Below are 22,003 nucleotides of genomic sequence, written 5' to 3'. Positions count from 1 at the left end.
TTTACAGCAGGTTCCCTGGCTATTCTGATGTGGAAAAACAAAGAAAATATACTGACCATGTTTTCCTCCAAATTGGCAAGTGGGGATATAGCCAGAAATACTGTAAAATTTAAGTTAGTTTCCTCTGCTTGTGGTTTATGCATATTTAGTGGCATGTACACCATTTTAATGAAATGAGATCTGACACCTGGGCATTGCTCATGCAGAGGGCTAACCGAGTTAAAAACGGAAACATTTAACCTAACTACCAGGCTACAGATCTGTCAGAAATACTTCAAGACTTTTCAATCTAAAACAACAAAAATCCCATATTATTAAATAACAAAGGGGGATTGGGGGGTTGGGGATAGTGGTGGGGGTTAGCTCTATTTATACAGCATCCATCTCTGTATTCATAGTCCTGCTACTTACAAGTTTATACTTCAAGACTTTTCATCAAAAACAAATTAAATCCCATATAAGATGGGGGTGTGGGTAGCTCTATTTATACAGTGTCCACCTCAGTATTCATAATCCTGCTACTTACCAGTTTAGATCATCAGTATGCAGCAGCCATGCAAGCATTGACAATATGCATGGACTGCAATGAGTAAACAGAAAAAATGGGGAAGATTTTACCAGAAGCCAACATGTGAGTGAATCAAGAAGGAAAGAAGCAACAGAAAATGAAATAAAAGACAGAAACATAACAGAGCTGTAGAAAAGAAGAAATTTGTTCCGGCACAAATTTCCAGAATACTAACTATTGGAATAAGTTAGAAATTGGTGAAGTGCAATCTACAGGCATTACCTGGAAGAACAATGATTGGAATCTCTCTATCTATCTCTGTCTCCCTCACCCTCTCTCTCCATCTTTTATGGGATTGCCTTTTCTACTTTCGAAATCATGACAGCTTCAAAACAAAACAAACAAACAAAACAGATATATATATATATATATTCTAAACTGCAGGATTACCATATATATATATATATATATATATATATATATATATATATATATATATATATGTATGTATGTATGTAGGTATAACTATCCTATAAAAAAAAAAAATCGAAACACACTGTATCACGTGCAGGATATCAACGGAAACAAAAGGAAGAAGAAACAAAAAAAACATTCCGGAGAAATATCGACCTCGGAGTTTCCTTGACTCAACCAACCTCATCTCGCAAATCAAGCCTTGCTTGGAACCTTAACCTTTCACTTCACAACGTCAAGCTTCCCGCACTGGTGCGGTGACCGCTCATTGGATCACTTCGTACACACGGGCGTTGTTGATTGGTCCAAATCAAACTTCCGGATGAACAAAAACTCGTCTGCTTCAAAGATTTTGTCATCGGGGCACAATGTTGTTTCTCGTTGTTTTGATGTTGCTTTTGTGCAATGTTGTACACAGTGAGCACCTTTTCGGAGCTTTCGACGTGAAACCCAGTGCTAAGGCTTTGTACTATCAAAAGAAATGGGTAAGACTAGCCTATAATCTCTCTCCTCTCTCTCTCTCTCTCTCTCTCTCTTACAGAAAATAAAATGTATTCACTATATTCGCACAAGTTGTCAGTTATATAAATGAATAAAACAAACAAATCAAAAATAGAATAAAAACTCTCACATAAATTGTTTGTTTTGGTTTTTTTTGGGGGGGGTTGTTCGTTTGTTTTTTGTTTTGCTTTTTTTTGTTTGTTTGTTGTTGTTTTTTGATTGAACAACATAAAATGCCTTGCAAATCAGTTTGTCACAACTATATATATATATACAATTTTAAGAACAAAAATTAAGAAGAAGAAGAAGAAACCATAAATAATAATGAGAACAGAAAAAGAAAAGAAAATGACAGGTGCAGTTCATTTGATTGAGATACAAAGAGATCTCATTGCATCAACACTGTTACAAAAACAAACCAAAAAAAAAATACAGTATTAAATTCTGTTCCTTTATAATTTGATCCTTATTCACACTGATCAGTTTACCTTACACACACACACACACACACACACACACAGAAAGAGGTTCAATTATAATAATTAAAAGGTGGGGGTTTTTCGAAGATGAGTAACAATTGGAATTCATGTAAACAGGTATCTTTTTTCTCTCTACAGCAAAAATACAAGTGTACATTTACCTACCTTGCACAGGGAGAAGAAAAAGAGGTAAGCGTAATGATGATAATAATGATACTAATAATAAGAATAATAATAATAGTAGTAGTAGTAGTAGTAATAGTAGTAGTCATAGTAATAATAATAATTAAATATGATATATTATATCATACGATATTGTATTATATTATATCATAATAATAATGATAATACTGATAATAATAATCATGATAATAGTTATAATGGTAGTTGTATAAAATCTCAGTTGCTGACTTGGGAAAGATGCTGATTTTTGTTACAGTTGTGTGTGTGTGTGTGTGTGTGTGTGTGTGTGTGACAGAGAAAGAGAGAGATAGAGAGATTGAGTGTGTGTGTGTGTGTAACACAGAGAGAGAGAGTGTGTGTGTGCGTGTGTGTGTTTGAGTGTGAGTGTGAATGTGTGTGTGACAGATGTGCACGTGGAGGGTGTGTGTATTTGCACTGGGAAAAACCAAAGAGAACCTGAAAGAGAATAGGGGAAATTAGATACTACTGCACTGTGGGTGTTTTTGAAGTTTTTCTTTCAAGTAATTAAATTTCAGGTAGACTGTTTATATAATAATTGTATCTAAAACAAATTTGAACACGTTAATTCAAAAAATGTTCAGGCTCTTTGTTGACAAGCAAATCTATGTTTTCATGTTTGTGTGTGTGTGTGCGTATGTGTGTGCATGTGTATTAGTGTGTGTGTGTGTGTGTGTGTGCGTGTGTGTGTGTGTGTGTGTGAGTGTGTGTGTGTGTGAGTATGTGTGTGTGTGTGCGTGTATGTGTGTGTGTGTGTGTGTTTAATCATGTGTGTGCATGCGTGTGTGGGTGTGTGCATGTGTGTGTGTGTGTATGTTGCATTATGTGTTTGCATACATGTGTGTGTATGCGCATATACATGTGGTCACCACATGTGTCATATGTATACATGCGAACAACTTCACCCTGACAGCAATGGCAGTTCATCATGGAGAAACTGAGTGACGGCAAAATGCTGCGATGCTCCGTGTCAAGGGGAGCAACCTCACGTGTCACTTTCCAAAACTTCACACTAAGTCTGACCGGGCCTAAAGTTCACCTTGAAAGCTATGACGCAGTTGTAAGTTAGAATTGTTGCGGTGTGGTGTTGTGTGTGTGTGTGTGTGTGTGTGTGTGTGTGTGTGTGTGTGTGTGTGTGTTTGTGACAGAAAGAAAAGGAGTCTTAATGCAATTTGCTTGACAAATGCTTGGTAGTGAGCAGATGAGACATTGACCTTTTACTGGTGTAGTCTTGTAGTTTATGGAGAAAACCTTGATGAACTACAGCTGGGATATATATTACATTTGTGTAACTCTTGAACTTGAATATATATATGAACCAGTACAGAATAATTCTTGTGAACTTGAATAAACATATATGAACCAGTACAGAATCACTCATCAACTTGAATGTGTATGAACCAGTACAGAATAACTCTTTATCAACTTGAATAATTATACATGAACTAGTTCAGAATAACTCTTATGAACTTGAATAAATGTATATGAATAATAATAACTCATAACAATATAAAGAACCAGTACAGAAACAGAAGTAAGTATATTTCATTAGTATTATTATTATGATGTCTGTGCATGCGTGTATACATGAATGAACAGATGCATTTTGTGTGTGTGTGTGTGCATGTGTGTGTGTGTGCGTGCCCATGCATTCACATTCATGTGTGTTCATGCCTTGTGTATATGTTGGTCTTTGCATGTGTGTGTGTGTGTGTGTGTGTGTGTGTGTGTGTGTGTGTGTGCGTGCGTGCATGCCCATGCATTCACATTCATGTGTGTTCATGCCTTGTGTATATGTTGGTCTTTGCATATGTGTGTGTGTGTGTGTGTGTGTGTGTGTGTTTGTGTGTGTGTGTGTGTGTAAATGTGTGAGTGTATGTGTGTGAGTGTATGTGTGTGTGTGTCCCTCTGTGTGTGTGTGTGTGTGTCCCTCTGTGTGTGTTTGTGTGTGTTTTGTTGTTGTTGTTTTTCAGAGTTATTTGGAGCAGAGATTGAAGGACTCAGAAGTCAAAATGGACCAGAAAAAAAGAATTGGTGAGTGAGACCTCAGCTTTGTCTTCCCCTGTCACATTCTTTTTCTGCAGGCTGCGGCTCCCACAGTTACTGTATGAGGAGGCTTCCACCTGTATTTTGTACCCCACCCTGTACCAACATAGGCAACCGTTCTCCAATTTTGGGGAGTGTGCATGTCATCTGTTATTTCCATAACCCATGTTACGTGTATTTTTTACCCCCACGTACATAGGCAACTATTCTCCATGTTCAGGAGTATGCATGTCTGTTCTTATTTTTATACCCCACAATATGCGTTTGTTTGTTTGTTTTTTACTCCACCCTGTACTGAAATAGGCAACCATTCTCCACTTTTGGGAGTGTGCATGTGAATTATTTTTTCCTTAACTAACATTCGTTCGTAGGTATGAAGAGTGGGCATTGTATGTGTTACTGTTTTTACCAAAACATGTAGACAACCATACTTGACTCCATTTTTTGCAGGGGTGTGTATGCTGGATGTGTTCCTGTGTCCATAAGCCACTGATCCCTGATATAGATCACATAGTCTTTAACACGCATAATTCCCCTTCTGCATGCAAATACACATGAAGATGGTTTGGACACTAGCAGGTCTGCTAATCTGTTGACCTGAGAGATTGGGGGGAAATAATGTCCTTAACCCACAAGGTGCCACAGCAGGAATTTGAAAAACTGGCATCATCATTGCTTGTGTGAACAAGCTCTCATTGTGGTGGTGTCAGTGTAGTGTTAAACAGCCCCTCCCCACCCCCACCCCCCACCTCACCCTCAGTTTGTCTGTGATGGTTTCATCACCTAAGATGGGAGTCCAAGTTGAACTAAAATGTGACTAAATATAAAGAAAAGAAAGTAATCCACAGTATTCTAATTTTGTTAATATTTTCTCATTGTTTTTTCCTGTAATTTTACACACAATTAATTTATCACTCTTCTTCTTCCTCTCTCTTCATTTCTGTGTGCCTTTTTCTCAGCAGTATATATAATAACGGAAAGAGAGTATCCATCACATACTACAATGTAATTTTACATGTTTCTCACTCTTCTCTCCCTCTCTCCCCTTCTCTCTCTCCATCTCTCTTTCTCCATCCCCCGCTCTCTCCCCTTCTCCCTCACCCCCTCTCTCCCTCCCCCGTCTCTCTCCCACTGTCCCTCCCCCTCTCTCTCCCTCTCTATCTCTCCCTCCCCCTCTCTCTCCTTCTCTCTCAAGTATATGTACACTAATGGAATGGAAGAGAGTGTACCACATGAACAAGTGTATGAAGGAGTGTTGCTGTATGTTTCAGTGTACGCTGTGGACGGGAACGTCCAGAGAGTGTATCACAAGAACCACAGTGTATGAAGGAGTGTTGCTGTATGTTTCAGTGTACGCTGTGGAGGGGAACGTCCAGAGAGTGTATCACAAGAACCACAGTGTATGAAGGAGTGTTGCTGTATGTTTCAGTGTACTACGCTGTGTTGGGGAACGTCCAGAGAGTGTATCACAAGAACCACAGTGTATGAAGGAGTGTTGCTGTATGTTTCAGTGTACTACGCTGTGGAGAGGAATGTCCAGAGAGTATCACAAGAACCAATGTATGAAGGAGTGTTGCTGTTTGTTTCAGTGTATGCTGTGGAGAGGAACGTCCAGAGAGTGTATCACAAGAACCACAGTGTATGAAGGAGTGTTGCTGTTTGTTTCAGTGTATGCTGTGGAGAGGAACGTCCAGAGAGTGTATCACAAGAACCACAGTGTATGAAGGAGTGTTGCTGTTTGTTTCAGTGTATGCTGTGGAGAGGAACGTCCAGAGAGTGTATCACAAGAACCATAGTGTATGAAGGAGTGTTGCTGTATGTTTCAGTGTACGCTGTGGAGAGGAATGTCCAGAGAGTGTATCACAAGAACCACAGTGTATGAAGGAGTGTTGCTGTATGTTTCAGTGTACGCTGTGGAGGGCGAGTTCCAGAAGAAACTGGAGAGAGTGACACTCACCGCCAGGGTTGGGAAGAAAACAGAGTTATAATAATAATCATCATGATAATTATGGATATTTATAATGTCCTCTACGTCCTTAGCACTGAGGCCCAGAGTGCTCACTGTTAACATTTATATGGGGGAAAATGGTCACAATACTTAACACCATTGGGTGGCGCTGTAATCAACACTTACAAGCAAAACACATCAGATATGTCAATGACAAACCACACATGAACACAAACACACACACACACATGCACACAAAGACATACAAACATACACGCACACACACACACACACACACACACACACACACACACACACATGCCAAACCACATGCCAACAGCTACACATCACATATGTTATAGAAATGTTGAAATATCACTCATTCTGCCTTTTATATATTGTGGAAAAAAACCACATAAAAAATCTGTAGATGAAAGAATTAAAACATACAAAAGAGAAATGTTCAAATATAGCCCTTTCTGCCATTTTACCTACTGGAAAAAAAAAAGTACACATAAAATTTGTAGATGTCAGAATTATAGTATTCAGTATAATTAAAGAAATGCTGCAACACTGCCCATTCTGCTGGCCTGTTACATATAGATTTTTTAAATTACATAAAAAAATCTGTAGATGTCAGATTTATGATGTATACTACAGAAATGTTGAATTCTTGCCCATTCTACTTATCAGTAAAAAATCTGTTTGTACTTTCTATATGGAAGGCTTTTAGTCATGCATTCCTCTCTGTCTCTGTCTCTGTCTCTGTCTCCTCTAAAAATCAGCTGAAGAGATGTTTACAAGGGTACAGTGTACACAGACTTATGGGGGGAAAAGAGAATATTGTAAAGGGGATGAGGGATGTAATGCTAGGAATGTGACAAATTATCTCTTCTGGGGTTTGAGTGAGATGAGTGTACGTGTTTTCATGATCCATTTTATATGTTCATTTATGTAATCATCGTACCTGCAATGCCTTATTTGGTTACTCAGCTGTGCTTAATCACTTCTTTAAAGCTCTGAGATGGTACTCGTATTATTTTCAAGTGGATTTGGAACTGTTAGTTTGTTTTACATACAGTTATATTTGCTTTTGATGTGCAGCTGAATTTAGGGACTATGGTGGGGTGGGGATCATATGTTACAGTTCAGTTTCTCAAAGAGGTGTCACTGTGTTCAGACAAATTGATATACGCTACATCTCATCTGCTAGGCAGATGCCTGACAGCAGCATAACCCAACATGCTTGTCAGGCCTTGAGTGTATGTATATACATTTGTGTACCTACAGACCGGATTTCCTTTTACAGAATTTAGCCAGAGGACAACACTTCGACTGCCATGGGTTCTTTTCCAGTGCACCAAGTGTGTGCTGCACATGGGAACTTGATTTATCATTTCATCCGAATGACTAAACGCTCAGTTTGATTTTCCAGTCAAACTTGGGAAAAAGGGTGAGAGTGGAAATCATACACAGACTAGACCCTCACAGACTCTGTATTGACGGACAAGCATCTTAACCATTCTGACACATAACTTGTTACAGTGGATGTGTTCACAGTGCTCCTTATTCCATAACATTGCCAAAATCTTCAGTTTATTCCACCGCCTTTTGTACATGCTGTCTTCCTTCGTGTTTTGACAACAGAAAACAAAAGTATCTCTCTCTCTCTCTCTCTCTCTCTCTCTGTATATATATATATATATATATATATATATATACCTGTTTGTGAGAGACAAGTGCATGTGCAAGTTGCATGCTGATATCTATCTATAAAAGTGTGTGCCTGCATGTGTGTGTCTGTGTGTGTGTGCATTCATGCATCCACTCATGTGTTGGCATATGTGCGTCATGGCAGACATATCTCTTTCTTCTGTGTCTATGGACTCCACATATGTCTTCTTCTTCCTCCGTGATCATTGACGACGCCTCCCACATACCCTCACATAAATCAGTGAGCTTTTACATATGTTACCATCTTTATCCCACCATGTATAGGCAGCCATACTACACCTCGTGTTCTGGTGCCACCTGTCCCTCCCTGGGAGTTAACAAAAGCAAACGTCAACATATGTGCTTCTGACACAACAAAAGGAGAATCTCCACATATAATAGCAGCATCTGTCAGAATTGAATTAGAAGAAAATTTTGATTTTCATTTAAAAGTTTACACTGATGTCTCGGTCCTGGATGATAGCAGTGCAGGATCTGCTTTTGTCATTCCTGACCTAAAAAAAGAAAAATCATATTATTTAGGTAAGGGACATTCAATTTTTACAGCTGAATTGGTGGCCATCTTTATGGCTTTAAATCATCTTGTTGATATACCAATCATAGTAAGTAATATCCTATTTTGTGTTGATTCTCAATCTGTCTTAAAAGGTTTGCTACTTTTTGAGAATAATCAAAGAGAAGATTTGTTGTTTGAAATTAGGTATTTGTTGCACTCCCTATTTGTGAAGGGTACAAATGTTGATTTTTGTTGGATACTATCCCACACTGGATTCCGTTATAACGACATTGTCATACAAGGAAATAAGCAATATACTAGAAAGAGACTTTTATAAGTGCTTGAATTCAAGTCTAAAACCTCGTCAGTTGACTCTCTCAGACTTTGGTCCGATTCACAGACCAATTCTGAGTTTAGCTCTCAGACTATTATCAAATTCATTATGGACCAAGTATTGTTCTAATGTCAAGTGATATGCTTTAGTAACCTGACAATTGAGCATATAATTTTTCACTGTAGCTTGATGAAGCCTTTTGTACACGAAAGTGTGTCTTCACAAGTGACTGAGAACGTTGATGTTTTTGACTTTTTGCATTCATTATCAGTTGTTTCACTTGTCAGTTTAACGACTTCTCTTTTACAAAGTCCTTTAAGTAATTTCCTGTAACTGTATTTAGAGGGTTTTTTTTTGTTTGTTTTGTTTTTCTTCCAAATTTCACCCACATTTTTACCCTCATTTGCCCAGTTTCCCCCAACCCTCCACTCATCCACATCTCCCACCCCTTCTAACCGATAATACTCAGATGTATTCATAAATACTTTAACAAAATGTCTTCAATCACGGATATGTGTGACAGGACATTAAACAAAAAAAAAAGAAAAAAAAAGCCATACTACATCAGAAATGTGCAGGATGGGTATGTTCATGTTATGAAAACCCACCAAATGCCGCATGACATATATAGATCACGGAATCTTTGATGTGTGTGTTAGATTTTCTGCATGTAATTACACACAATGGGTGCAGGCACAGGAGAATGGGGAAACCCCCCCACTAATTTCCACGCTATTCCACTAGTTGTCAACACCAGGACTGAACACAAGACACTGTTGCTGAAAGACCAGCGCCCTAACCACTTGGCTATCACACCCATTAATCTGCATCATCATCATCATCATCATCATCATATTATTATTATTAATAATAATCATAATGATTAGTAGTAGTAGTAGTATATGTGCAAATTTCTGCTTCTGTGTGTACTTACTAATGGAGACCCTTTATAAGCATTACTGTCAAGGAAATTCATAGGTGATTTAGACAATTGGCAAGACATACTCATCTGGTTCAGACACAAACACATCAGCAGATATATCTTTCCTTCACCTGCACCTACATTCTTAGTCAGTGCAACAATATTGTCTGTATGTGTGCAAATGCCACAGAATGAATATCATTCTCTGCTTTTAAAGAATGCTAGCAAATTGTTATTGCCTATCTTTCACAGTAAATGTTGAACTCTATGATAGTTGTGCATGATCCTGGATACTTTATTTGGATTGTTACACATTCTGACTATTCAACAAATTCCTGGCACATGTACATCAAGTAATGATACAAAATCATGTTGAATACTAACTGATGTGTGCATATTGTGAGATTCTTATATGTGTATATATAATAAAAATGGAGAAAGATAGTGTTATCTGCAGTTGTTGTTTTGTTGTTTTTACTGGAAAGAATGGCTACATCATGTTGTAGGCAGTGAGAAGTGAGCTGGTGAATTATCACATGCACCAAACACATGACCAATACAAGCACATGCCTGCACACACACACAAGCACACACACACACATGTGCACACATGCACACATGAACATTTTATTACAGAATTATGACATAAACTTGCACATGCAAATACTTATGAGCACTGCATATGTGCACACACACAGACACACTAACACATAATCATGATCATAAAAACAAAGAAAAGAAGAAAAAGAAGAAGAAGAAGCCAATGCTAAGCCAACGGAAGAAAGGCCAGTTACCGTGTAACAAGAGAGGCGAGGAGTTATTGATAAATCAATCAGCCACTGAGGAAGCGACAACTCAGCGCTCCATTAACATGACTGGAGAGACCTTCACCCATTGCTGCCTGCCTTCTGCTGAAAGGGGGAACACACACACAGGCATGTGTTGTATGAATGCACATCGCACACACACACATACATAAATGCACACACACACACACACACTTGTAATTTTTGCTTTTGGTGTTGTTCCCGTATCAAATTATAGGCATGAACAATCAAAAACCACTTACAATTTTTTTTTTCATTTACTTGTTTGCCATAGTTCCTTTGTTTATTTGATTTTTCGTTTAAAAATCATGAAAAATGAACAACTGTTAAAACATTTTTCTCACCACCACCACCACCACCCTTCCACACACACACACACACACACACACACACTACACTGTGCCCTCGCCGGCTTCTTATTCCATCCTCCCAACCCAAATAATATAGATCACGGGCTTGCATACTCCCCGAAATCTTTTTTTCTTCTTTCTTCCCCGTCCCTTCAAGTGTCATTCTTAGTGACAGGGGTTGGTACAGGGGTAAAATGGAGACGAAAACAACATGCTGCGAGGTAAGGGAATGACTACTTAACTTAAAATGGGAATCACTCAATTACCAGAAATCGCTTGAGGTTGCCATTCTACTTTTGGTTTCTGCATCTGTCGATCGATTATATCATTTTTCCATGTCCTTGTTAACCTAGTTGGGAACGAATTGAGCAATGAATCAACCAATGAGCATGGGGAAATGATTGATGTATGAAATAGTTATCATAACATTGCACATACGTACTTCTCTCGCTATTTAACAGTGTGTTTTGTGAACAAGTTCTTCGGTCAGACAGCAGCCATTTCATTGAACTCTAACCTATTGATCCAATGAGGTCTATGAGTGGTGTGACTGCCGATTGGTTAGTTTCTTACACTCCGTCGTCGTTGATTGGGCCAAATCACACTTCCGTTTTCTCCAAAGACCGTCTGCTTTGAAAAAAATTCTTCACACACCAAAATGTTGTTTGTTGTAGCGCTCATGGTGTTTATGTGCTATACTGCACACAGTGAACACACTATCGACGTTTTTGAAGTGAAACCCAGCGACAAACCTTTGTATTATCAGAAGAAATGGGTGAGTCTGGCTTTCCTTGTTTTATTTTGTCTTTTTTGTTTTCGTAGTGCTCAATTTCTCAGTCAAACGTGTTATATGTTTTTATCTCTCATCAGGTACCTATACCGGAGGAAAAAATCCTCACATTGTTATAAAAGGAGAATTTTTATAATGAACTTAAAACACTGGAAACAGGAGGAAAGATGGGTGAACAGAAAAACGTGAGTAAAGATTTTAAAGGAACATTCAAAATGATCTATACGGTGAGATTTTTTTTTAATACTGAAAATATTGAATTACAATTAATGAAGTCAAATCAAGTGTTGTAGAAAATATAATTTAATGTATGATTGGAAATATTTTCTATAACTGGAGAGACATGATATAAATAGCACACAAATGAATACATCGATCACTCAATCACTGACGGCACACACTGACTATGCCGGACATTCACATACAACTTGAACCCGACTGAGCCTAAGAACTCACGCATGGACGTCAGTGCAATGTCGATCACACACACACACACACACACACACACACACACACACACACACACACACACACACACACACACACACACACACACACACACACACACACACACACACAATGTAATCATATCGATTACATTTTAACAAAGGCCAGGAAAACATTAAACTTCTTGAAAATAGTATGCAAACAACCATGGAGCCAGGACATATTCAATCTACTACACCTTTGCACATCACTTGTTCGGTCAAAACTGATATATGCACAAGAAGTATACTTCAGTGCACCGAAATATTTATTGAAAAAAATTGATTCAAAGCATAGACTGCAGAGCATATAAACTGGCACTTGGCTTGCCAGTCCATGCTTCCAGTAAGAAAACGTACAGTGCAGCGTGAGTATTACCATTAGAGGATCAAAGGGAACTCGCGTGTAGTAAATTTGTCTTGAGAAGTTTAACGGACGAAAATGATTTGGAATCAGAAATAACTCTCAAATCCGACCGCTATTTTCCAAAGAGAGCTAGATCTATATCCTCTCATACCACACTGGGAACATACACGTCAAGTATTTTAACAAATTCCGGCGTGAATAAAACCCCACATTTTGCTAAAAGGTCTGTAGTATCACCTACACCTGTATGGGAACTTCAAAGAGCGCAATTTGATATCATCACACTGATCTGACCAAAGATGACAACATAAATTTACTCAGTTACATCGCATGTACGAATCCATTTGGAAGAGAAATACCTTAATCATCTAAAGATATTTACAGACGGCTCTGTTGTAAATGATAGAGCTGGTGCTGCTTTCGTTATTCCAGACGTTAACTTTCAAAACTCATTTCAGCTGGGAGCCGGAGAATAAGTCCATCTTCACAGCTGAACTCATAGCAATTCTAATGGCTTTAAATTTCATTACATCTTTCAGAAAACTATATTTCAGATTCTATTTTGTGTTGATTCTAAATCAGTTCTTCACGCTATTGAACTTATAAAAGAAACGGTTAGGTATGAACTCATTATTGAAACTTAACCATTTGATTCACGAACTCTTACTAAGAGGCTCTCACATAACCTTTTGCTGGATTCCTTCTCATTGCGGTTTTTACTATAATGAAAAAGTTGACATTTTGGCTAAAAAAGGAGCTAGAAGCTCCACGAAGGAGCTAGATTTAAATATTTCGCTTTCACTACAGGAATGTTACACCATGGTAGAAAAAGTCCAATGGTCAAAATTTCAGTTTGAGGAAAAACACACTGATAACTCGGAGTTACATATGAACATACAGAAAATGTATGGTTTCATGGGAAAACATTACCATAATGATTTTCATAAGAGGCAAATCATTTCTCTAATCTGCAGGTGGAAAATGAATTGTTTTAGGACAAAATATGTCAGTAATGTTTCTTGCATCTGTGGTGCTCACATAACAGCCGATCATATACCAACTTGCGATATATTAAAGTCTCAAATCCCTGAACTGAAATCATCTTCAGTGTTGACGATTTTCAGCAGTCCATTGTTAATGTATGACTTTTTCAACTCCTTGTTCAATAGTCCAGTTGGTTCGCTGTTATAGTTGTTAGTTTTTCATTAGAAATATGTTATATTGTTATGTTGTTTTTTGTTGTTGTTTTTTAACAAAACATAAATCAATCATTTTCTATATGTAACACACACACACACACACACACACACACACACACACACACACACACACACACACACACACACTTTCACTTACTCGCATGCGTACACAGTAATCCCCCCCTCCCCCTCCTCCCACTCGATTCAGTTTTTCCTATCCTCGTCTAATATCACTTACAGTGAAAAGACGTTAAACTAAAGAACGAACACACACACACACACACACACACACACACACACACACACACACACACACACACGCGCGCACACTCAGTGGCACACAGTGCACACCGCACATCACTGAGACACCGCACACGGCCGCGTGTACGACGCCGCCGGGACGCGCGCATACTAGTGCGCGTGCACGAACACGGCATCCGTCAGTCCGCGCCGGCAACTGAGTCAGTGAGCGCCGGCGCGGTCGTGAACAGTCAAAAAAAAAGTTAAATTTTGCACAGCAGCGCGTACAAAGAAACTGAAAAAAAAAAGAAAGAAAAAGAAAAAAAAGTGTCGGTAAAAGTGATCAGTGAAGGTAATTAAAAAAAAACAACACAAATAACACACACACTCAAAGAAAGAAAGAAAAAAGAAACTGAGAAAAACGCAACTAATTACGGCTCAGATGCTTTGTGCCAATCTCAGTCCTCAGTCCTCCGTCAGTCCTCGGCCTGGCTCCCACAGACTGGACTCAGTGCCGGACTCAGTTCCAGTTCAAACAACAAAACTTCCACCCGAAGTGACAAAGAATTCTTCCGAGTCAACACGTATACTGTATGCCGCAGAGCAGTGCTTTCAACTGATCTCGACTACACACACATACACAAAAAGGAACACGCGCGTGCACGCAAGAACATCTGCATGGTCCACTAGTTGCCGGACGGGAGACAGGCGCTCCGTGGCCGGCTGTGGTCAGTCTTCACCGCGGCATCAGCTGACGAACCGGTTCCATGCAACTATAATTTTACTGGCTGAAGATTGATATTGATTGATTGATATGGATTCTTCTATAGCGCCTATCCGGCCTCGGTCGGAGACCAAGCTCTAAGCGCTTTACAAACACGGCCGGAGTCATTTCCACAACAGGCTGCCTACCTGGGTAGAGCTGACTGATGGCTGCCATTGGGCGCTCATCATTCGTTTCCTGTGTCATTCAATCAGATTTCAGGCACGCATTTCATACACACTTTACAAACATGTAACATTTAACATTTTACGTGTATGACCGTTTTGCTTATTTACCCCGCCATGTAGGCAGCCATACTCCGTTTTCGGTGGTGTGCATGCTGGGTATGTTCTTGTTTCCTTAACCCACCGAAAGCTGACATGGATTACAGGATCTTGTTAGTGCGTATTTGATCTTCTGCGTGCGTCAGTACTACATGATACACACGAAGGGAGTTCAGGCACTGGCAGGTCTGACCATAACAATTCAGACATGTGATAGTCCTCTATTGTTAAAAACAACAACATCAGATATTAAACCTTATCTACAAAAACAATTACAGCACATTGAACGTCCGTACGTTGCATTCGGACGAACACTGTCAATCGCGGCACACAAATCATTAGTTTTCGGCGGAAGGGAGATCAACCCGTATCGGTAAATGATTGAAGAATACTGTCGATGTTAATTCCCTTCTATTGGGAAACTTGAGGAGCAAGGGAATGGGACGCTTATCCGCCAACAGTGTCAGAGAGGGACTGGGTTCGAATCCAGCTCTCGCTCTTTCTCCCACGTTTGACTGGAAAATCAAACTAAGCATATCTGGTCATTTGGATGAGACGATAAACCGAGGTCTTGTGTGCAGCACGCACTTGGTGCACTGACCAGCTCAGTCGTGAAAAAGAACCCATGGCAACAAGAGTGTTGCGGCCCCCTGCCGGGCGGAATTCTGTAAAAAAAAATCCACTATGATAGGTACACGACTACAGATCGTTATGTATGCATGCATTCAAGACCTGACAAGCGCGTTGGGTTATGCTGCCGTCAGGCATCTGCCTAGCAGATGTGGTGTATGGCGAACTGAGAAACTGCCGGAAACTGTGAAAACAAAACCAGCAGCTTCAGAAGTTAAAAAACAACAACAACAAGCAAACAAACAGGAAAAAACCCCAACAAAAACGTATCTTTAAAAAAAAGAAAAAGAAAAAAACAGCAACAACAAAAAAAAAACAACAACAAATAATGGCACATAGAACGTCCGTCACATAATTTTATGAGTTCGGACAAACACGGTCAGTGTACTATGAAGGGAGATCAATCCGTATTGGTAAGTATCAGTATCAGTATCAGTAGCTCAAGGAGGCGTCACTGCGTTCGGTCAAATCCATATACGCCACACCACATCTGCCACTGAGGCAGATGCCTGACCAGCAGCGTAACCCAACGCGCTTAGTCAGGCCTTGAGAGAGAGAGAGAGAGAGAGAGAGAGAGAAAAGGTATTTACCGTATTGGTAACTGATGAATATTGGCGAAGTTGATTCCCTTCTATTAGGAGACTGCGCGCGTGCATACGCATGTAGCCTGTGGTGCGTGTGCACCGGCAAGCTATTTCGTTTCTCAGTGCTGGTGAACCATTCTCCATAGACTCAGGGAGTCGTAGTTGAGTCAGTGTGTCAATAGACAACACACGTCTCCTACTCCACACCCCCACCAGACAGTTCTTTCTGTGTTGAACCTGAACAGATCTAATTATAGTATACACCTGCACACTGAGTCATTCTCTTTGGCCAGGGAAATAATGTGGAGTCAATACTGTATGTGACAGATACAGTTTTATTGTATTTCACAGATGATATATATGAGTCAGTCACTGTGTCCGACTATGACCATCAGAACAGCAGAGGAGGCAACTGCTTTCCCGACTATCTGGGCAAGAATTTGATTATATATAAGTGGAGAGTGTCTTACCCAAGTTACGTCAGCAGCACTAAGAGCCAGTGCAATCTTGCCTCCCAGTCTGATGATAAATGATTACTAACTGCATGGCACCCACAGTTATGTAATGTTTTCCTCTCTTCCTAAATGGTGTATGATAATTGATAATTTCATGGCACCCACAATAATGTCTTTTTGGTTTCTTTTATCTCTCCAGTTAAAGTACAAGTGCACATTCATCTACTTTGCACAAGGGCAAACAAAGGAGGTGAGTGTCAATGTGAATTAGAGAAAGTCAGGGAGACAGAGATTGTGTGTCTGTGCAACCATGCATCGACGTATATGCTATCAACAGAATATTATGAGAACATGATATGCTCTGTGTGTGTGTGTGTGTGTGTGTGTGTGTGTTGTGTTAGGGGAGTGGAGTGTGGGTGTGGGTGTGTGTGAATTTCTGTTACTGTAACAGATACTAGCAGGTTATCCTAAGAAACTTAACAGCACAACTGATATGTATGTGTACAGTGCACATGCAGATGTATGCATGCATGCATGCGTGTGTGTGTGTGTGTGTGTGTGTGTTGTGTTTGTGATACAGGAACTTGCAGTTTATTATGAACAACCTAACGACACTTCTGTTGATGTGCGTGTGTGTGTACATGTGTGTGTGCGTGTGTGTGTGTGTGTTGTGTGCATGTATGTGTGTACACATGTGTGTTTATGTGCGTTCACTTGTGTGCATTTACATGTGTGTGCACTGCCCACAGGAATGGCGGATCATCATGGAGAGACTGAACGACGGCACCTACCTGAAGTGTGCCATTTTTCGAACAGAGTCCTACCTGACGTTTGAGAACTTTACCGTCACTCTGACCGGGCCGGGGGTGGACGTGGTCAGCCATGATGTCACTGTAAGTCACACACACCTGATCAGGTAGATCTGTAAGTCACACACACCTGCACAGGTAGATTTCTAGAGTCCTTCTGCAACTGTCCTTTGTTGTACACAATAGGTAGCATGCTCTGTGAGAGAGAGAGCAAAGGGGAGGGGATGTGGGGGGTGGACGTGGTCAGCCATGATGCCACTGTAAGTCACACACACCTGACCAGGTAGATTTCTACACTCTTTCAGCACCTGTCCTTTGTTGTACACAATGGGTAGCATGCTCTGAAAGACAGAGAGCAAAGAGGAGGGGATGTGGGGTGTGGACATGGTCAGCCATGATGCCACTGTAAGTCACACACACCTGACCAGGTAGATTTCTACACTCTTTCAGCACCTGTCCTTTGTTGTACACAATGGGTAGCATGCTCTGAAAGACAGAGCAAAGGGGAGATGGGGGTTGTGGAAGGGGGTCAGGGGTGGATGTCATGTCCTAAGATTGTTTCTGTAAGCCAGTCTCAACGATAGCAGAAGATTGTTTCTGTAAGCCAGTCTCAACGATAGCAGATTGTTTCTGTAAGCCAGTCTCAACGATAGCAGAAGATTGTTTCTGTAAGCCAGTCTCAATGATAGCAGAAGATTGTTTCTGTAAGCCAGTCTCAACGATAGCAGAAGATTGTTTCTGTAAGCCAGTCTCAACGATAGCAGAAGATTGTTTCTGTAAGCCAGTCTCAACGATAGCGGAAGCCTTTGTACAGTCTTTCTGCACCTGTCCTTCATCGTAGACAGTGACAGTGGGTAGTATGCTCTGAAACAATAGTGAGAAAGAGAGACAGAGAGAGACAGAAACAGAGAATTAGAGAGAGAGGGGGGAGAGGGAGTGACTGAGACAGAGAAGAGAAGTGGAGAGAAGGGAGAGGGAGGAAGGGGGGTGGCGAGAGAGAAGAGCGAGTGTGTGTGTGTGAGAGAGAGAGGAAGAGAGTGTGTGTGTGTGTCAGAGAGAGAGAGAGAGAGAGAGAGGGGGGGGGAGCATGCAAGTGCTAAACTCTGTTTCATTCGTAAGTGTGTGTGTGTGTGTGTGTGTGTGAAAGCATGGTGTGCTGTGTGTGTGTTTATGCATAACTAAATGATAATGGAAACATGTGTTTACAGAGCATTGGTGAAACCGCTCTGAAGCATTATGAAACGGAACTAGACAGGCCGAAAAGGAAAGGTAAGTATGAACTGATATGTCTTCTGCTGTCCTCAGCACTTCCAAAGTAGCATCATCACCCATGTAAAGGAACAGTGTGTTCACATGGAAACAAGCACTGAATTGTTCTCTTCAGCAGAAAAGTTAGGACACAGTTCACAGGGGATTGACTGTACTCTGTGTCAACTTCAAATGAAATTAAGAACAAATCAAAGATGGGAATGTTTATAAGAAGAAAGGAGAATCAGCAATTACACATGTACCACTGTCATTTTAGAAAAAAAATTAAAATATTATAATATTCATATTCTTAATGAATGAATTTGAGAGTGCATCTTTACAATTAATAATATAAATTTACTTATTTAGATCAATTGATATATATATACATATGATATGTCTTGTATGTGATTTCTAATTCATGTATGTACTTTTCATGTACTATACCCCCACCCCCACCCCCAATATTCCTAGTGACCCAAGTATATAACTCAGTGATAAAGAAGTTTTTATTCTATATTTTCATCACATTTCCAATGATGTTATTCAAACTCAACAACAGTTTGAAGGGAAATAATCAAGAGGAGAAATCAAGACCTATTCAAAGAGTGTGCGAGAAAAGCACATGGGGGTAACATCTCAAGAAAATTGGTAGTGGTGTTGGGGTGCTGGGTGGGGAGGGAAGCTATCTAACACTGCGCTGACACCACCAGATTGACATCACATTCAGGTGGACAGCAAAACTATGGCAATGTTTATGTTGGGTGTTGTCAATGATCTGCATTTACAAGATTTTCATTGCAAGCTCAACATTCTATCCGTTGAGCTAGCCAGTCACCTACTTTATTAGTTGCTGGCGATGATTATTTTTCTTTTGTTTCTCAGGTGACATAATCATTGTTTTTTTTCTTTTTTCATTAATGTTTTTATCAAAATTATTTACCTTACAACAAATTTATTTCATCTTTGGGTTACAATTTTTGTCATTGTATCACAAAAAGAATCATTCTGTTCGTGATTCTTTTCAAAGTTATTAAAACTGTACGTTCATTCTAAATACTTAATGAAGACAGAAACTTCTATGTTTTACCCACTGGGTCAAAACATATATAGCACTGCGGAAAACTTTGTGGTTGTGTGTTTCAGTGTCTTCTGTGGACGGAAAGTTCCACAAGAAACTGTCCAGAGTCATCCTGATGGCAAAGATACCTGGGGATAAGAAAACTGAACTATAGACTGCAATGAGTTACGGCCTGGAGATCTGAGCTGAATGTTGTTGTTGTGTTTTGGTGGTTGTGTATTGATGTGAACTGCACTGCTAACAGCATTGTCTCCAGTATCTCCTACAAGATGTGTGTGTGAGTGTGCGTGCACGTGCGCATACACATGGGGATGTGTGCGTGTCACGGTGTGGGAGCATGTATGTGTGTGTGTGTGTGTGTGTGTGTGTGTGTGTGTTTGTAGGTGAGTGTGTGAGCGTGTATGTGAGTGCATGTGTGTGTGCACGCGTCTAATCCACAAGCTTTCGGTGTTCTCTATAAATTTTGTCGTTGACAGAATCCTGTCTTGTACGGAGCTAACCACTTCAACCTGACAGGGGAGATTATCACCACTTGACCTCTCCAAAAATGTTTGTCATAAGCACACAGCAAACAAACACTGACAGTATAAATCACACAATGCTTATGTTGTCCAAGACAAGAGTTGATCGTTCTTAGTCACATAGCAACCAAAGAAGAAACTAACATCAACCTGGTCTGACTGTGTTGTTTCTGGTCTTTCTGCCAAATGTCTTGTCTTCAGTTCCATGTCTTTCCACTTGAAGTGATAGTAATATTATCCAATGATGTCTGGATGTATAATTTTATCATATAGATCTATAAAACTGTGTTTCTGTTTCTTTATATTTTTACTAGTTGTTCAACACCTTTGAAAGTATTGTAATTTGCCTCTCTTTATCATAAACAAACAAAAATTGACATGTTCTTATCTGATGCTGTATAAATGTAGTAAGTGTGCTTGACAAATACCATTTCTGAACAATGTGTACTTTAACATGAAATTTCTTGAATGTGAGTGTGTGTGTGTGTGTTGTGTGTATCTTTATATACTATGTGCATGCAGAACTATGTAAATAATATCCATGAAAATGTGTGATCACCGATACATATTCAAAGCACCCCTTTCACTCACTGGCATTGCCAAGCAAGTTTTGTCTTAGTTTTGCTTTTGTTTGATATATATATGTATGTATATATATATATATATATATACACATGCACTTTGTCAGTGTCGATGTGACAAGACTTAATGATTTCTTGACACAGGATTTGTTACTTATGCTTTCAGCGTAGTGCCCATTTTCTTACTGTCCTGAAGCTCTATTTGTAAACTAAATGTGAGCCAGTAATAAACAGTTGTGAAAAATTGTCACTTTTCAAGTAAAATTCTCCACAGAATAAGAGAGAGAGAAAAAAAAAGAGATAGCATACAACACAAGAATAGCATCATCAATCTTACTGATGAACAGTTATCAAAAGTATTGTCACAAAAAGCAACATTAAAAAAACCTTCCCCTTCTCTCCCCATAAGCAGGAGAAGAAGAAGAAGAACACTTCCCCCATCCCCACCTCCCCCCCACAAAGAAGAAAAACAAATGAAAAGTATGATCGACAAGTTAAGTTCTTTTGTAAGGCACTCATGTGCAGAAGCAATCCCCACTCTATCCTAATGAACATCAAGCAAGGTTATATATTATGTTGTTTAGCAAAATCCCCACCCCAGCTTATAAATGTCAAACAAGTTTATACTACGTGGCTAAGGTTCAGGTGGAGGGGGCGTGGGGGAGTGGTGGTAGTTGTTGATTAGTTTCTCCATAAAAAGTAGAGTGTGGAAAATTGGAATGAAGCCTGTGCCAAATGCACGTGTGCATAGCAGAAAGCAGTAACTTGAATAAGTAATGCTGACAGACAGACACAGAAGTTCACTATTATGCAACAAACACAGACAAGTTAGTACTACAAATAATGTGCTTTTTCTACCTTTGCAAATACCTAAACCAAATCATACATGCTGCTTATAGCCCCACCGACTGCAAAAGGGCCATTTCAGAGTTTTCAAATGTGTTGTAAAACTGAGAAAGCATGACGAAGAAAATAACAAACAAAAAACAAAACAAAAAACCACCTATGTTTTTTTTTTTATTCATTAAGTACTAAATGATGATCAAAATATTGTGACGATAATCTGTTGATGTTTGCCTATTGTGATACTTTAATATAAACAGTAAACTATATTTAAAAAAAAGAAAAAAAAAGAAGTGTGTTTTC

At 39.5% G+C, this 22,003-nt stretch overlaps 3 protein-coding genes across 3 annotated transcripts in view; 2 read left to right on the top strand and 1 right to left on the bottom strand.

Annotated features, from left to right (window-relative positions):
• The window catches only part of LOC143297441 (peroxisomal multifunctional enzyme type 2-like), a 61,636-nt gene extending 50,350 nt beyond the window's left edge, over window positions 1-11,286 (bottom strand). Inside the window, exons 1-2 of the mRNA XM_076609810.1 lie at window positions 11,263-11,286; window positions 10,438-10,554 (exon numbers count right to left, since the gene is read on the bottom strand). The gene's annotated coding sequence lies outside the window, so the exon portion shown is untranslated. The remainder of the gene's footprint in view (window positions 1-10,437; window positions 10,555-11,262) is intronic.
• On the top strand, window positions 1,356-6,456 carry LOC143297391 (uncharacterized). Its single transcript, XM_076609721.1, has 5 exons — window positions 1,356-1,467; window positions 2,101-2,151; window positions 3,077-3,223; window positions 4,137-4,197; window positions 6,115-6,456. Exons 1-5 carry the CDS (start codon window positions 1,372-1,374, stop codon window positions 6,195-6,197), a joined length of 438 nt encoding a protein of 145 aa, XP_076465836.1. The 5' UTR covers window positions 1,356-1,371; the 3' UTR covers window positions 6,198-6,456.
• A 174-nt stretch (window positions 11,287-11,460) lies between the features above and the next one.
• LOC143297443 (uncharacterized) lies at window positions 11,461-20,900 on the top strand. The gene is made up of 5 exons (XM_076609813.1): window positions 11,461-11,595; window positions 16,817-16,867; window positions 17,367-17,510; window positions 18,635-18,695; window positions 19,821-20,900. Exons 1-5 carry the CDS (start codon window positions 11,479-11,481, stop codon window positions 19,907-19,909), a joined length of 462 nt encoding a protein of 153 aa, XP_076465928.1. The 5' UTR covers window positions 11,461-11,478; the 3' UTR covers window positions 19,910-20,900.
• The last annotated feature ends 1,103 nt before the right edge of the window (window positions 20,901-22,003 follow it).

The sequence above is a fragment of the Babylonia areolata genome, chromosome 22 (genome assembly GCF_041734735.1).
Source record: "Babylonia areolata isolate BAREFJ2019XMU chromosome 22, ASM4173473v1, whole genome shotgun sequence".
Lineage (NCBI taxonomy): Eukaryota > Metazoa > Mollusca > Gastropoda > Neogastropoda > Buccinidae > Babylonia > Babylonia areolata.
Note: the sequence above shows the minus strand (reverse complement) of the source record. Positions and strands in the feature narration are given on the sequence as shown.